The sequence below is a fragment of the Haliaeetus albicilla genome, chromosome 6 (assembly GCF_947461875.1).
Source record: "Haliaeetus albicilla chromosome 6, bHalAlb1.1, whole genome shotgun sequence".
Lineage (NCBI taxonomy): Eukaryota > Metazoa > Chordata > Aves > Accipitriformes > Accipitridae > Haliaeetus > Haliaeetus albicilla.
Window position 1 is genome coordinate 15,113,018 of NC_091488.1, and position 15,970 is coordinate 15,128,987.

The 15,970-nt window shown below is 55.2% G+C and overlaps 1 protein-coding gene and 1 long non-coding RNA gene across 2 annotated transcripts in view; one reads left to right on the top strand and one right to left on the bottom strand.

The window, feature by feature from the left end:
• The window catches only part of SIM2 (SIM bHLH transcription factor 2), a 62,680-nt gene extending 48,385 nt beyond the window's left edge, over positions 1–14,295 (bottom strand). Inside the window, exons 1-4 of the mRNA XM_069785123.1 lie at positions 14,193–14,295; positions 13,651–13,833; positions 4,341–4,423; positions 1,245–1,334 (exon numbers count right to left, since the gene is read on the bottom strand). Coding sequence (XP_069641224.1) covers positions 1,245–1,334; positions 4,341–4,423; positions 13,651–13,825 — 348 coding nt within the window. The 5' untranslated portion in view covers positions 13,826–13,833; positions 14,193–14,295. The remainder of the gene's footprint in view (positions 1–1,244; positions 1,335–4,340; positions 4,424–13,650; positions 13,834–14,192) is intronic.
• Positions 13,510–14,199, top strand: LOC138685661 (uncharacterized). The gene is made up of 3 exons (XR_011325016.1): positions 13,510–13,678; positions 13,795–13,909; positions 14,066–14,199. It is a non-coding gene; the product is annotated as an uncharacterized lncRNA (long non-coding RNA).
• Positions 14,296–15,970: the final 1,675 nt, after the last annotated feature.

Consider the following 15,970-nt stretch of genomic DNA (forward strand, 5'->3'; position numbering starts at 1 on the left):
ACAAAAACAGGGATTGTAGTTGCCTCTGGATTTCAAAGTGGTGTTTATTAGATTATATACTTGCTTTTTCTAGCTATTTAGAATTCTTTTTTTTTTCACAGCTACTAATTCTAATATCACTATTATCAACACACTTCCAAAGAACTTCACAGTTTTTCAGTCAAAGTTATTAGTTACTACCAAAGTTGAAGTACACATATAATCTCCACAACTCAGCCCTTCCTCTGTTTATTGGCTATTGGAATAGCCACAAGGCATATTCCCCAGACATTTTCAGAACATCCTGCTCTCTCTCACCTTCATCTCCTCCTTCTTCTTCCCTCTACTATTAAGTCTTTTTTTTTTTTTTTCACTTTATTTAACTCTGAGAAGTGTTTGAGCTGCAAATGGTTCTGAAGAAACACTTCTGTTTCTTGCAAGTCTCATTCAGGGCCCAGTGAAATTAATTAGGAGTTTTTCTATTGGACTTCAGCAAGCTTCAGGTCAGGTGCTACCAATGAGTTTGTGTAATACATTTACACACAAAGATATGGAAACTTGCACTCTGCAATAAATTCAGGCTATTTGCCCTTGTGCCTATCCCAAGAAGGCAAAAAATTAGAAATGTCCTTCTAAGAAAAAAAAACAATAAAAACCCCTTATACTTCTTGTGCAGAACAGTAGTAAACTGAGTTTTATGAGTTCTATCACAACCATATAAAACGCTTTACTGAAAAGACCACTGAGCTGGAAAAACTCAGGAAAAACTACCCTGAATTCCATGTGAACACTCATAAATCTGCCCCCCTTTTCTTTTTTTCCTAAAGCACATTTGCCATAAAACTCATGTTCCACATCAGATTTCCTCTCTATTTCATAGCAAGTCTCAATATCTTACACAATCTAAAACATATAGACTTGAATTCTAAACTTTATTTCAGACATATAGCATTACCACACAGGCAATAGGTTTGGGTTTCAAGCTCTGTATATATCTGCAATTTGCAATATCATATTATTTATTACCCTTCTTAAAGGTAATGAGGAGTAAAATACAATGAACAAGAAAAGATATAAAGACAGTCACGATGTGGTTGTAAGTAAAGGGAACTTGAATATTTAAGTAAGGTAATTTATCAAAGAACAAAGTTGAAGCTTCAAATACTCCTAAAAAACACTGGCATTATATCCATGGCAAGATACCAGTATTAGGTTCCAAATCTAGTATCTGTATTTAACAGATGGACAGAATAAATCACTCATACCTGAGATAAGCCAAGATGTACAGATGCTGTTTCTGAGATGTACATTATTTTGCCATCTGATGCTACCACGAAAACAAAGCCATCCAAAGTCTGAAAAAGAGAAATACGTAAGGTAAAAAGCAAGCACTCTGTTTAAACCATTTACAGTGAAAAATTTCTGAAGTCTTCTGGAGGAAGATTGCTATCCAACTTCAACAGCAGCAAATAGCAGCAAAATTTAAGGAACGGAAACCTTCATCCGATGCTGTTCTTACAAACTCAATGACACACACACACATTGTGAAATCCAATTCATTCCCTCTACAGATGCTAGCTTTACTGCTTCACTTTAAGTTAACATTCTCCTGTTGATTCTGGTTATTTTAGTACTTAGTACAAATCCTGAGCTATGTGGTACTTAGGGGAAAGTCTAGCACTACGCAAGCCATTTTTTATGGTATAATTGGCAGACACAGCTTACCACTATTTGCAATATATTTAATGAAACTGTAAGCAATGCTTTAAATTTTTTTGACTATATTTTTAATAATGTCTTTCTGAACAGAGGGCTGTCTGCTATGTAGCTATGTGAACTTAGCAAAAGAAAGAAAAATAAATCACCATTCAAAACTTTATCACACTTGAAGAGAGATATTTATGCTCATTAAGCTATACCTCTACAGTCTGTGAATCTCAATAATGGTAATATGCAATACAAACTTGAGATCCAATCCTACAAATTCTTATTGACAGGATGTTGACTGCAAGGTAAATATTACTTGTGTGAGTAAAAAATGAAGTTTAATTTAGCCATGTGTCATTCATATGAGAAAAAGAAATATGATGCAAATGGTACAGGTTAGCCAAAACTGCCCATGATTTGGACATACAAACTATAAGTATGTGGGTGCCTTGATTCTTCAGTGCCCAATTTGAGGCATTTTTTCAAAAGTATCTGATATCCTCAGTCAAAAAGTATCCATTTTCTCTAAGCAGTTTAGGACGCTCTGATCAACACATACATACTAACATCATTGGAAAATATATTTGGAAGAGAAAAATAATTTTTACAGTATACAGATAAAACAAATGCTTATTTTATTTCATCTTTTAAGTTACTGAACCAGGAGAGGAGCAATAAAATCCTGTATGCTTCATGGTCTTACAGTGCTGCCCCAATAAGAAAATATTCCAAATTATTCTCTGGCCTACTAACGATTCTAGAGCATGTAATTGAAACCAGATTACTCTTTGCCTTTACTTTTTTTTCTTTTTTGGAACATAAATTAAATTTTGTAGAAGTATTATAATGGGAAATAAAATGTTGTGCCCTTAGCCATAACTTTGCTTTTAAACACTGTCATCTTGCAATTGCTTTACCTTGTATCATAACTAAAGCCGTGTCAATACTTCCATTACTGCATTATATGGTGCAGTAGGTCTCTAACTTTCATGTACAGAAAAGCATACTGAAGCTGAAGCTTCACATGTAAGGTTTCAGTCTAAGAACCCTTAAAAAAAGTTTACAGTAAATGTGGGTTTATTAAAATGTTAAGCATTCATCATTCAGAAATAACTGAACTGTAAAATGAGTATTACAGGTGATTAGCATATAATGTTACTTAAGTTCATTTAATGCCAGACAAAATGTGAAGTGGCTAACAGGGAGGAGGAGCAAGAGTAACAACAATGATGTTTATGATATAACTAGACATGCACTTTCTAGGTAGACTAGAGATTCTGAAACAGCTGGCAGGGTATCAGCTACTTGGAACAAATTTTTCAGGGCTAGAAATAGCTCCACGTGAGGTAATTTTGAAATTTGTTAGTTTCCATTGACTGCACGCGGTCGGTAACGCACGCTTCGAATGACCCTACCGAAAGCCTGCTCTCTCTTTACCTCAGGAGAACGGGTGACATTTTGCAGGGCTGCGGGAGCAAATAAAGAACCGCGCGCGTCATTCCCAACGCCGGACAGCTTTCCCAGCTAGCCCACCCTGCCGCCTCCTCACCTCCCCCGGCGCAGGCGGCTTGCTTCAGCCTGGGGAGAACGGCAAATACTTGAGGCGGGGGGGTAGGGGGGTGGCTACACAGGGCCCGCCGGCCGCCGCCGCCCCGCCAACGGCCGGGGCGCGAGGCCCAACGGCCGGGGCGCGAGGCGGGCGCGGGGCCCAGCAACGGCCGGGGCTGGTCCCCCCAACGCCACCGGCTGGCGGGGAGGGCGGTGGGCGAGCGAGCCCTCCCGGCGGCTCGGCGGGGGGAAGCGGCCACCGACCCCGAACAGTTTCTGCTGAGGTTTTTATCCCCAGCCGAGCGAACAGTTAAAACAGCTCCAGCGCTGTGACCAGGAATTAACCTCCCACAGTAAAAACGGCCGTTAAATGATTACGGTTTACCAGGTCTTTAAATTCGGGGGAGAAAAAACCTTGCTGTATTAAGTTCACGTATAAAAAAAATGGAGCTAAACGTAATTATTTTTTTTTCCCCCTCCGGCTGGCACACACGCTCCGGCTACGACTTCCTAAACTCTCCTACGCGAGGGGAATTCAGAGGAATTCCAGAGCAGAATCAACGGGATTGTGAACAACGGTATTTTCAGGTGCTAACGTCCACGGGAGATCTACTCCAGATGTTCACCCCCCCGCCTCGGGAGCCCTGCGCTCCCTTACAGGTTTCCTCTCCAGAGTCACCGGCGGAGAACGACGCTCCCCGCTGTCCGGCACCCCTCCAGCCTAAACGCGCTCCCCGTTGCCGCTCGCCGGGGGGCTACCTGCGGGACAGCCCCAGCAGCTCTGGGGCGTCCGATTATCGCTTTTACGGCTGGGAGACACTTGGCGTGCAGAGAGAGCCGATTAGCGCCATGGTAAGCTGTTACTTCTACTAGTATAAAAGGCGAAAAGAAAAGAAAAAATAATTGAAGTGGTTGATGTCTCGGGTTTTCTCCCCTCCCAGCCCGTGTGAGGGTCGGGAGTAAGAGGAAGGCTTCACCCAGGCTCCTCTCGCGGTGCGGGGGAGATGAGGAAGAGGAGGCGGAGGAGGAGAGGCGGGAGGTTGATCACAGCGCAACACCGCACTTGGGATGCGCAGTGTGTACGAGAGGAGGAAGGCGTCCGCTACCTGAAGCAAATGGGATCCGAGCTCCTTGGCCACGTTATCCAAGGGCCCTATCCTGCTCGGCTGTCCCCAGGCGTCGCCCAGACCTGCAAGGGAACCAAGGAGCTGGTTAGAGCGGGAAGCGGAGCCCGGCCCGCCCTGCCTCCCCGGCGGGACACGGGCTGCCCGCAACCCGCCCGCTCTCCCCCCCTTCTCCCGCGGGGAGCGGGCCGGGCCCCGACGTGGGGGCTCGGGAGGTGGGAAAGGCCGAGTCCCTTCCACACACACGCCTGGGAAGGGAATAGCTCTTTTTCTGGGGGTCCCGGCCAGCGCACTGCCGCGGACCCGCTTTCTCCCTCCCCGGAGAGCCGCCCGCCCTCCAGCGCGCCCCCAGGGAGCCGCCTGCCCCAACCGCTTCCCCTCGCCCGCCATGCCGCCACCGTCCTGCCAGCGGCATCGTGCCCGTCCTCCCCCTTCCCCCGCGGCCGGGGTGAGGGAAGACCGGCCACACACTGAGGACCCGAGGGACGAGCCCGCCGTGGAGGCAGGAGCGGAGCACCCGGCCTGCCCGCAGCCTCGCCAGGCACAGCCCAGGGCACTTGGCGCCCAGTGGGGCGTTCCCACACGGAAGGCACAAGGAGCGGCGAGACACTCGCCTGTCTTCAATTACCGCCCCGGCCACGCGTGCTTCCCCGCGGGAGGTGCGGCAGGACGGCCCCCGACACCCGGCCGCGGGCCTGCCCGGCGCGGTCCCCCCGCCCCGCTCCCCTCTACCCCTGCCGCCGGCCGGAGGGCTGGGCCGGTGGGTGGCTTGCGCGGGGGTGCCGGTGCCGACGACCCCCACGCCGGCCAAGGCGGGTCCCGGCTGGGGAGGGGGCTGAGGAGGTTAAAGAGGGCCGGAGCTCAGTCGGGGAGAAACTGCCCCGACGGCCTCTTCACCTGCGCACGGACGGGACCGAGAAATTTGCCGGCGCGACGGCACAGCTTCGCATCCCCCCCCCCCTTCCCCGCCCCTGCCCGCGGCCAGCCCGGCCCCGGCCGAGCAGCGGCCCCCCTGACCCGACAGGCCCGACCCGGTCCCGCCGCTCCGCCACATAGCGCTGCCCGGCGGACTGGGGGCAGCCCGTGCGCCCGGCATTGCTTTGGTGACAGCGAAAGGTTATTGATGGAGTTGTGTTGGGGGGGGAGCTGGTCTGGGGTTTGTTGGTTTGTTTGGTGTTCATTTCCTCCATGCAAAGAAGGCTTGCACCAGCTCCGCGGTGGAGCTGAGACCACTACCCGTGCCAGCTGAAGAACTGAAGACTCATGTCGGCACCTGACGGCAGGCTCTGCAGCGTGCCATTGCCCGCAAGAGCGCACAGATGGGGAGATGGGGGGGAAGGGAGGGACGGGACCGCGTCCGTTCAATGCCTCCTTTTTGGAGGGAAAGGACAGCCCTCGGGGCTACAGCACCGCTTCAGAGAGGCCACGGAGCCCTAAGGGCGTTCCTGCCCGTGCTGCCCTGCAGCCGAGAGGCGCCGCGGAAGGCCCTTCCCGGTGCCGGGTGAAAGGCGGCGATGCTCGGTGCTGCCAGGCCGGCGGTGCTGGCGGCCGGGGCGCGGCGCCGCGGGCTCCACAAGGGCCCTGGCTCACTGCGGCCGGGGGCCCCGTGGGTCCCGTCTGAAGCATGGGCGCACAAGCCTGTGATGGATGCACAGCCCGGGCATCCTTCAGTGTCGCTGCGAACTGGTGCGCAGCCATGAAACCGAGCGCCGCGTTTTCCACCGGTGCCCTCTCACCGACCAGGTGCTCTCAAAGAAACCTCCCACCGCAAGCTTGCAGGGGCAAAGGCCACTGCAGCGGGAGCCCCGCTCGGCTCCGTGACGGGAGGAAGAAGAAGCTGGCACCCAGGCGGAAAGCCCTGCCCTAAGCTCCAGCTCTGGAGCGTGTTTCTAAACGTCCTGCCTGAAGCCCTCCCGGGTCCGCGTATCTTTCGGCCGGGTGTCCGCAGGTAGCCCTGGTCTAGAAACGATGGAAGCCTTTCTCCCCGCTCTTGGGGCGTCCCTTGAGGTGGACAGGATCTCCCACTGGAGCAAGGCGGGCCGGCGGAGAGGACGCGTGGCGAAGCGCGGCTGCCCGCCCTGCCGGCCCCCGAGTTTCACCTCCTCCCGGTGTCCCGGTGTCGGCGGAGCCTGGCCCCACGCCCCGCTCCAGCCGGGCAAGCACAAAGGAACCTCGGGCTCCCAGCGCCAGGCAGGGTAGCCCGGGGACCTTGGCCGGCCCTGACGCCTCCTTTCCGCCGTGGCAAGGCAGTAGCAGCACCCGAGGCCAGTCCCAAGAAGAGGCGTCTGTCTCCCCACCCCGTGTCCGTCGCTCCGGCTGCCCCAGCGGGTGTCTCCAAACGGCGCCGCAGAAGGGCACGGCATGCGGCTGCGCTTTCTTGGGGGTAGGGGAAGGACACGTTCTCTTCGCCGAGAGAGAAGTGTTTGGCCACGCATCGGGAAATTTGCTTTGAAGAGCCAAACGAAAAGTCGCACTTTTCTACGCCGTTTCCCGGTTCGCAGTTTGGAGAAGACTCCTAAACTTCCAGGGACCCGTCAAAACGTTCTTTCTGCTGAAACGCTGCTTACTCTGGGGCGGAAGGTTTGAGGATCGCAGAGACATCCTGCAGTCTCTTTCCCCAGACGGTAACAAATGCAAGCGACAGTCAGTCCTGGTGCTGCGCGGCTTGCCCTTTTTTTTCGATTTACTAATTGCAAATCTCGAAACTCCGCAAAGGGGGTTACACATAGCGGTGTAAAAACTGTCCTGAAACGAGCCCTGACTTCCCGAAGGACGAAGCAGATTTACTCTTTGAGCCACTCACGAAGAAGCTCTTCAAGAACGAACCGTGTCTCTGCCGCACCCGTGCGTGGCAATCTGCTCCGTCCTGTCCGTTACGGTTGGCCAGGTACGGTTTCACAGCATCCCTAACATCTCCACTATTTTTGAGGTTCTTTCCTAACCCGGACTAAAAAAGTCACTCCCGCAGATTTGTTCCCTTTGAAATTTTAAATTGGAGTTGCAATTGCGAACTCTCATCAAACGTAAACGCATTTGGTGGATCAGCGTGGCATTCGTCTAAGCTCGTTTTAAAGCCGATGATTTTATCATTTAATCCACCACCAGATCGCTTTAAAGATGGAAACGAAACGAATAAAACCTTACGTTCAGATAAAGGACTAACGCCTATTAACTTGTCTTCCGAGAGATTTGCAAACGCGCAGCGTACGTCCTGTAAACATATGGATGCAATAGACTCAGCCGAGCTGCTCCTGCCCAGCCAGTAAATAACGCACATTTTCACTCACTGGACTGGAGCGAGGCCAAAAGAGCTGCCGATACAAAGCGAGCGTTTCCTACACCTCCTGAACGCGGTGGGAGTTTGCCGGGGTGGCCCCGGCCGGGGATGGGTCTCCGGCGGGGGAGGCTGCCGGGTCTCCGACACGGGCGTACAGCCGGTGCCGTGCCGGACGGGTAATTTTGAAGGAAACGATTAAAAATGCCCCATTGCAGCGCGAATCACCTGCGACGCTGGCCCAGAGAGCCGTTTCCCTGCGAGCGGGCGAACAGCTGGCGCATCATCCTTCCTGCAAATGCTGGGGACACCCGTGGGGGTGGCCTGTCCCCCGAGCGCAGCCCCTTTGCCGTGCTAGAGGGCAGGGGATGGTCTACAGCACCGGCCTGGGGCGACTCCGGGAGCTGCCGGTAACGTAAAGCCCGGAGAGCCGGGCTCAGCGGCAGAGCCCGTCGCGGCGGGCAGGAGCTGGCACGGCGAAGTGCTGCCTGCGGGGGGGGTGACCCGCCGGTCCCAGGCGCAGCCTCCTCTCTCCTGTCATCCCGCCGTCGGCAAACATGGATGAGTTGAGCCCCTTTCCTTGTTTGCCCTCCACTTACTAGTGTCTGTAACGACCGCCGGTCCCGTCCCCATCGGGACCGGGACAGGGACCGGGACCGTGCGGCGGGGAGGGGCGGGGGACGGGGGGCAGGACGGGCACAGCGGGATGCTTGGCAAGAAACGCTAAGGGGGAAATAACCGGCCCGAACCACAGTGGTGCCCGCCAGCCCCCCCCCTCCCGCCGGGCACCGGCGGCAGGTTCGGCTCCCAAAACGGCGTTCCAGGGACAGACTGGGGGGGTTGCACAGGCAGTACGTGCTACTTTTGCCCTTGAAATGCGCGGGGGTTCTCATATGAACGCGTCCCGCTCCCTTCGGCAGACCCGGGCACGATTTCCCCCCTGCCGTCTTTTGACATCTCTGGCTGTTTTTCAAAGTACCTCAACATCCACTTTGTACCATTTCCCAGTTTCCAGGGAGGGGGGTGAGTTAAACTGTAATAAGATCTAGAAATATTTGGGAACAACTCCCACCTTTGCTCTCCAAATATATAAATTCGTACACACACACCTTTGAAAGCCCGGTAGCTTTTCTGCTTGGGATTCTGCTAAAAGAATTACTTCGCGATGTATTATGTTAAGTATCGGATTGCCCTGTAACTTGGAGTATTTCCTTTGTGTCTACTGTATTGTTCCCCGGCTCCCCCGGAGCGCATGGTCCCCCCGCGTTATTCAATCGCCATCCTTCACAAGGAACCTGGGTCAACTACAAGCGCCGGGATTTTCAGCGCCGCCTCTCCTGGGGGATTTTTCCCCAGCGCGGTTGTGCCTCCCTCGGCCGGGAAAGCAACGGAGAAATTACCGGGGGGGGCGGGGGGGGGGGAGCTGCCAGCTCCTGCCTTCCGTCTAGCTGTGTCTCCCTCGTTTAGGGGAGGCCCAGGGCTGGATAGGGAGGGGGTGACCTGTCAGCCCGTGAGGTGGGGGAGACAGCGGGGCTCTGGGCGAGGGGCAGAGATGACACCTTGCCCCAAGCCCCGTCTGCAGCGAGGGGTATCTCAGCCCCGACGGCAGCGAGGATCGCACCGCTTGACAGGCGGGTCCGAGGGGCCGGGCCGGGTCTGGAGCCGACGGGGACCCCCCGCCCCGGCGGCGATAACCTCCGCTCGGCTGGGGGAGGCTCCCACGCCGGGGTCGCTTTGAGAAGGAGCAGGGCTGCGTTAGCTTAACTTTGGCAGGGATGTGCCGGGCCGCCTGCCTGCTCTCTGCGGGCTCCAGCGTCACCAGCTGGAAAGGCGGCCGAGGGCTGGGCGATGGGAACGGCGGGCGTAAAGATCAAGACTTTAGTTAAAAAAAAAAAAAAAAAAAAAAGGAAAAAAGAAAAAAAAAGAAAAAAAGCCAAGTCCTAGAGAAGAAAAAAAAAAAGCAACAAAAACGCCCTCCAGAACACCCGGACAAACCAAACCCGGCTCTTTCCGGAGAGCCAGAAACAGCAGATCATGTTAACAGGCCCGAAAGCGGGCGCACGACAAACAGCGAGGTCCCGGGCAGAGCCACAGCTACCACGGTAGTGACCCCCTCCTTCCCTCCCCGCCAGCCGGGAGAGGCCGAAGCGACCCCGCCGCCTGGGAACGGCCGCGCAGCTCCAGGGAAGCCCTAATGGCACTTTTTGTTTTAGTAAGACCTTTAATGCCACTATTAGCGGTTAGTACAATAGAGGCACGTTTTCGAAGAGGGATTACTCACGCCGTCGGCTCGGGCTTTATTTATTTATTTAATTCATTAATGAACCTCTTCCGAGTGCGTTTGAAAATTAGATGAAATAGCTGCAATTCGCCTTGATTTTCTTAAAATATACATTCACGGACAAGTTTAAATAGGGACCGAAAACTCTATATGGTCCTAGTAATTTCTGTTGCCTGCGCCTCGGAATAAGGAAGAGGTCTAAGATCTACGGCTCAGTCATTTTATTCAGATTATTTTGTGTAGCGCGCATTATCTTTTGGGTCACTTATTAATTAGCTCGCTCCCATCCGGTTTAAACATCCATAAATGTGCAATTTTATAGTCAGTTTTGGAAACTGCGTCGGGGATGGGGGAGGAAGAGTGTCACAATTTAACAAGTCTGCCATAACCGGGGGGCAGAGAATTGCGGTTTTAAAAGGCGATTTATTCTCACGTCTTTTTCTTTCATTACCTCATGTTCAGAAAAAAAAAAAAATATACCGACAGTCAAGACAGAGGAAGTCCCGTGGTGTATTTTTGTTCTACAGTAATAAATGCCTTGGCAAAAAATCAAAACACAAGAGAAGACGATCTTACAGAGCGGGAGCGCAGGGGAGGCTGTAGGTTGCTGTCTCCTGGACTTTAATTCATGAACCTGAAGGTCAGAGCGAAACCGCACGGCAAAATCTGTGATATCGGAGCACGGAATTATGCCTTCCAGGGCTTGCACTTTGAGGGGAGAAAGGAGCCGGAATATAAATCTCCTTTCACTCTCACTTCTTGGAGCCTGGTCAGGCGCCTCCGTGGGGGGATCTGTGAGTTCAGTCCCAAATGTGCATCTTCGGGAAAACCCTGCCCGGGTGAGCAGGGGGAGACTTGTCTGAACCCCCTTACAAGCCTTGTCGAAGCGCTGGGACCAGACACTTCGGTGAGGGTCTCAAACTTTGCGTAAACTATGTGTCAGCTCGCTCTGGAAATAAAGTGGTGGGGGCGGGGGGGGGGGACCATCCACCGGAGTTTTTAAAAACACACACCTCTCTCTCTCTTCCCCTCCAGTCTAGACAGAGCTGGAAGCCAGTTTTATAGCTGGACAACGTTTCTGATCACGCTGGCTGCAGCTACCCCGGGCCTATCACTCATGCTGGAGGCGTCTCAGGCCTGTGTGTCGTGTCGTCCCCGTCCCCGTCCCCCCCCCCCGCCATCTCGGGCTGGAAGAAGTAAACTCCCTTGAGCCTTACGAGGATGATGCCACGGGGCCGGTCCGGGGCGCTTCGTGGCCGACTCCCGGGGGAGGGCGGGCGGCGCAGCTCCCACTGCCCCGGGAGCAGAGACCGGCGGGTGGTGAGGGGGCCTGTTACATGCCCACTTTTATTTCAAGGCCCAGGACCTCGGACGTGGGTCCTCCCCACCCATTGGGTGCAACATGCTCGAAGGGGTGCTTTCCCCAAATCTCGCTGCCCCAGAATTTAAGATGCCATGCCGGGCAGGCCTCTCAAGCTGTTGGGCTTCCCCTCCTCCCCTCCCAGTAAAGCCAACTGGAAACCACCAGCCGGATTTGGGGGAACGGGACGGGACACACACACTCCCCCTCCCCTCCTTTCGCAGGCAAATCCCGAAGGAAAGGGCAGTTAGGGTAATGCGGGACCGTGTGCCGTCAGGCAGCACCCCCCGCCCGGCACCAAACGCCCACCAGCTCCCTACTGGGAGCGGGCATTGCCCGCGGCCGCCTCTCTCCGGCTCTCCCCTCTGTCCTCCACCCTCCCAGGCACGAAGCGCACGGCTCAGGGCCGAAGGAGGTTGCTCTCTCGGCTTGTCATCCCTGGATGCTAAGCTTTGGTTTTAAATGTATTTCCACCCGTACTTCAGACGATGAAAGATCAGGAATTCGCTGTATGCATTTAAACGTTGCTCCTAATAAGCAGAGTGTGCGGAAACGCACGCCCGGCCTGTTTAAGGAAGACAGACACATAAAACACACCCGAACGGTGGGTATAAACCTGCTCTCGGGGTCGTCTTGTTGCTCTTGAGGATCCATAGGGCTAGAAAAGCAAGGACCCATCCAGCAGCATCTCGGAACGTGCCACTTTTCTTCCCTCCTAAATCAAAGCCATTGGGGGGCACGCTCCCCAGCCAGGGCCGGCGAGCGGCCCCCCGAAATTGCGACGCGCTATTTCTCATCGGGAAATTTCCCGATGGGGGATAACGGCTGGAAATTGCAGCGGAGCAGCGCCTCGCTTCCCCTTGCTCCTCTAACTCGGCGTGCTTCGGAAGCGCACGCTAAAGGAGCCCTGGCTTCCCGTAGCACTGCTAGTACTTGCTCTCGAAATTACTGAATTAGATGGCCATAACGGTAAGCTTTTCTCGGTTTGGAAGTGGGTTTTTTTCCGCCCCTCCCCCCTTACATATATAATTTTTTTTTTTTTTTAATTTGCAGCCTTTTAATAAAGCTCCTTAGAAACCGCGACGGAGAGCAGACCTTCCACTCCGGAATCTGCTAATTCCTTCACCACCACCACCACCCCCCCCCCCGTCCGGAGAGACACAAACAAATGACAAAGGGGGGAGCTGGGCTTTATTTAGCCACCCGCAGACACTAACCAGCGTTTCATTTCACGTCTCCCATCAGCTCAGCGGCGGCACGGAAAGGACGGGCGGCCGACGGCTCCCCACGGGTGCCGGCCGGCTGCCTCCCCTCGCCCAAAGCGGCCCCAGCCGTCCGCCCTCTCGGCGCTCGGGGGGTGGGTGCGAGGCTGGCCGGGGGGGAGTTTTTCACCAAACCCCGGGAGACGGAGAGAGGGGTGTCAGGCCTCGCTGCTGCGTGTCTCCGAGAAAAGCTGCAGGAGCCACCGGCGCTCGCCGCCCCGCACGGCCCCGGCCGGGGAGCAGCGGGGTCCCGGCCCCACTCGGGGGCAGGTTGGGCTCGGTCCGGCCCTCCCCGCTCTCGCCGGCCCCCGGAGAAGGCGGAGGGCCTCGCTGCGAAGCCTCGGCGCCTTATTTCCCAGCCTGCTTCCCTGCCTCCAGAAAACTCCAACCAAAACAAAATAATAATAACACCCATGCTATTTTTCTTTCCCCGAGGCCGTGCCTGGGCACCAGCAGGAGCGCCGTGCCGAGGGGCCTCCCCCGGGGGCCGGGCCGGCTGCCTCCCGGGGCCGCAGATGCCGGGCTCGGCGGAGCCGAGCGGAGCCCGCTCTCTTCGGGACGGTCCCCCCGAACATACGGAGCTGAACCGGCAGCAACGGAGGAGGGGGGAGAAGGGGACATTAACCAGACGCTCTGCCCGCCCCCCCCCGCCGCCGGCCGGGCTGCCCACCCCCGCTCCGCCGCCAGCCCGGCGCAGCCGCCGGCCGGGCTCCCCGCGCAGCCCGTGCCCACGGGTGCGGCTCCCGGGGGGGCTCCTTTTCCTACGTGCGGCCGCGGCGAGACGTTTTCGGGTTTAGGCCTCACAGGACCAGAGCTGCTACTTGCAGCCCGCCCTCCGCACACCACCCCCGCGGCGAGCCTCGGCTTTCGGGCAGCGCAGGCGCTGCCTCCTCTTCCCAGGCAAGAAGGCTCCTTTGCACCCCCGGTCCCGTGCTGGGACCTCTGCAACTCACCCCATCCCCCTCCTCAGGACGTAAGGACGATGCGGGCTTGTCCTGGGGTATGTTCTCGCCCCCCCCCCCCGCCACCTTTCGGGCCGCGGTGCTGCCCTGTCCCTCCCGGGCGGGCCGGGCGGGAGGCGGACGGCCGCTCCCGGGGAGTCCCGGGATGGTTACCTTCGGGGAAGACGGCTCGCATTTTCAGGTAGCTGGTGGTGAGGCGGATGATGGACGCCTTGTCCAGCTGGGAGGTGATGGCCGAGGGCAGGGGCAGGAGTTTGGCCAGTTCGTAGAATTCTCCATTTTCTTTTTCCCGTCTAGTCTTTGCCGCGTTCTTGGATTTTTCCTTCATCGCGACTACTGCAAGGCGAAGATGACACTGGCATATTAGACCCGATTCTTCCGAATTGCAGGGAGCATGGATTTCGGCTTCAGAGTTAGTATTTTCGTTTAAGGAAGGGAGGGAGGGAATTCACCCAAATAAAATAAAATAATAATAATAATAATAATAATAAAAAAGGAGGGGGGAGAAAAAAGGGGAAAAGGGGAGGGAAAAAAAGCCAAACCAACCAAACAAAAACAACACGAACAGAAATGCTGCGAGGAGGGGGGAGGTGATCTCTGAGCCACAACCACGACTGGCAAGCCGCTCGGGAGAAGGCAGTTCTGCTCTGACCCTGCAATATCTAGCGCTTCGAAACCAAGACTGAAAGACCTACACGAACCACGGTCCTCTGCCTGCAGCTGGAATCGGATCTTCTCAACGGGGAGCAAATCACTGGGTTCCCTTCACTGAAGGATTTCTTCTGCTCAATCCTTCCCCGTCCAAAAGTAATAATAAAAAAATATTATAAATAGAGCGTCCACGCAAGAAATCGTTGGGCTAAGCAGGCTGAAACATTTTTTGACACTTTGTCTCTTAAAAAAAAAAAAAAGAGAGAGAGAAAAGGAAACACCGCGCTGCTCGTTTAACGAAGTGCAAAGTGATCTGGTCCCGGAGCCCGAGATGCCGAGGAGACGACGAGCCGGCAAGGCAGCAGCCCCCCCCACCCCGCTAAACGAAAGTCAAAGCCGGTGCGGAGGGAGCTGATGGCTGGAGTCCTCCGAAATCGCAAGCTCGCATTTCCTTCAGACGCTTCCCTCTCGGCCAGCTCTCGGCGGGCGGCGGCTGGTCTTGCGGCAGAAAGACGCTTTCCCCCGGCCCCGAGGGGCTGCTTCAGCGCCTGGGCGCGGGGGGCGCCGAGCCCCGCGGGGCGGCGGCGGCGGCGGGGCTGGGCTGGCGGCGGGGCTGCGGGAACGGGGGGCTGCTGGCGGCGGGGCTGCTCCCGCCGCTCCGGCCGCTGCGCCCAGCTCCAAATGTGGTTCTCATGCGGAGTCAAATTAAAGGATCCGTTTTCCTCGGGACCAGTGCCACTTCAGCGTTGTCTCTTTCCAAACAAGTCCGAGCGCTGGCAAAGGCGCGGGATTGATTTTGTTGGATTTATTTATTGGTTGTTTTTTTTTTTCCCTCCTTTTAAAGAAAAAGAATTTGCAATATCAGGAATTGTTTCTTTCTTTCTTTCTTTCTTTTTTTTTTTTATTTGTCACGTATTTAAAGAGCAAAGCGGTGGCTCTTTCGCATAGACATGCCTTTCAAAGGCTAAAGGGAGGGTTTGCTACCTTCACCTCCCGCAAGGAGCGGCGATCCTCACCATACGGCAAGGCTCGAAGGTAAAATTTCCCTCCTCTCAGAAATCCTAGCCGGCACGCTCCTCGCCTGAAAGCACCGATATCTCCCCTTTTTTTTTTCTTTCCCTTTTTCTTTTTTTTTTCTTCCTATTATTTTTTTTTTTTCCGGGGCAGAAGGAGCTCTGAAGTGGACCCCTCCGTTAATTCTTTAGCAAAGGCTGCAGAAAGCCAGGAGAGCCTCAAGAGGGGAGGGGATAATGTATCCGTGACGTGTCCTCCCGCGCAGCGCCCTCCGAGGGACCCAAATACAGAGGAGCCAGAAAAGAGCCGCAATTAGCACTTGCGATGGGACGGGAGGCCGGGGCGGGGGGAGCCGGGGGCGGAGGCCGTTTGCTGTGGCAGCCCGAGCCCGCTCCCCCCGACCTCCCTAAGCAGCCGCGGAGCGCCGGCGGAGACGCGCGGCCCCCTTGACCCGTAACCTGCCGTCCCTCACGTACGCGCTTGGTGCAGCGGCCGTGACCCCGCGGCGCCGGCGGGGGGCCCTCGTACCCCCACCCGGCACCCGCTGCCGGGGGGGCCGGGGCACGGGCATGCGTGGGGCCGCGACCCGCGCGGGCCCTCCTTCAGCAGCCCCACTGCACCGCCATTAAGTCACCCGAGCACTTTCCCCCGTTGTTTTGGAGCTGGGTAAAAGGGGCAAAATGTACCTGCATACACATACATACATATGGGCGTACCATATATACACACGCATACGTATATATAGCACACGTTTGTACAGTATATACACATTATATACGTTTTGCATATACATTACACGCGTGCGTAT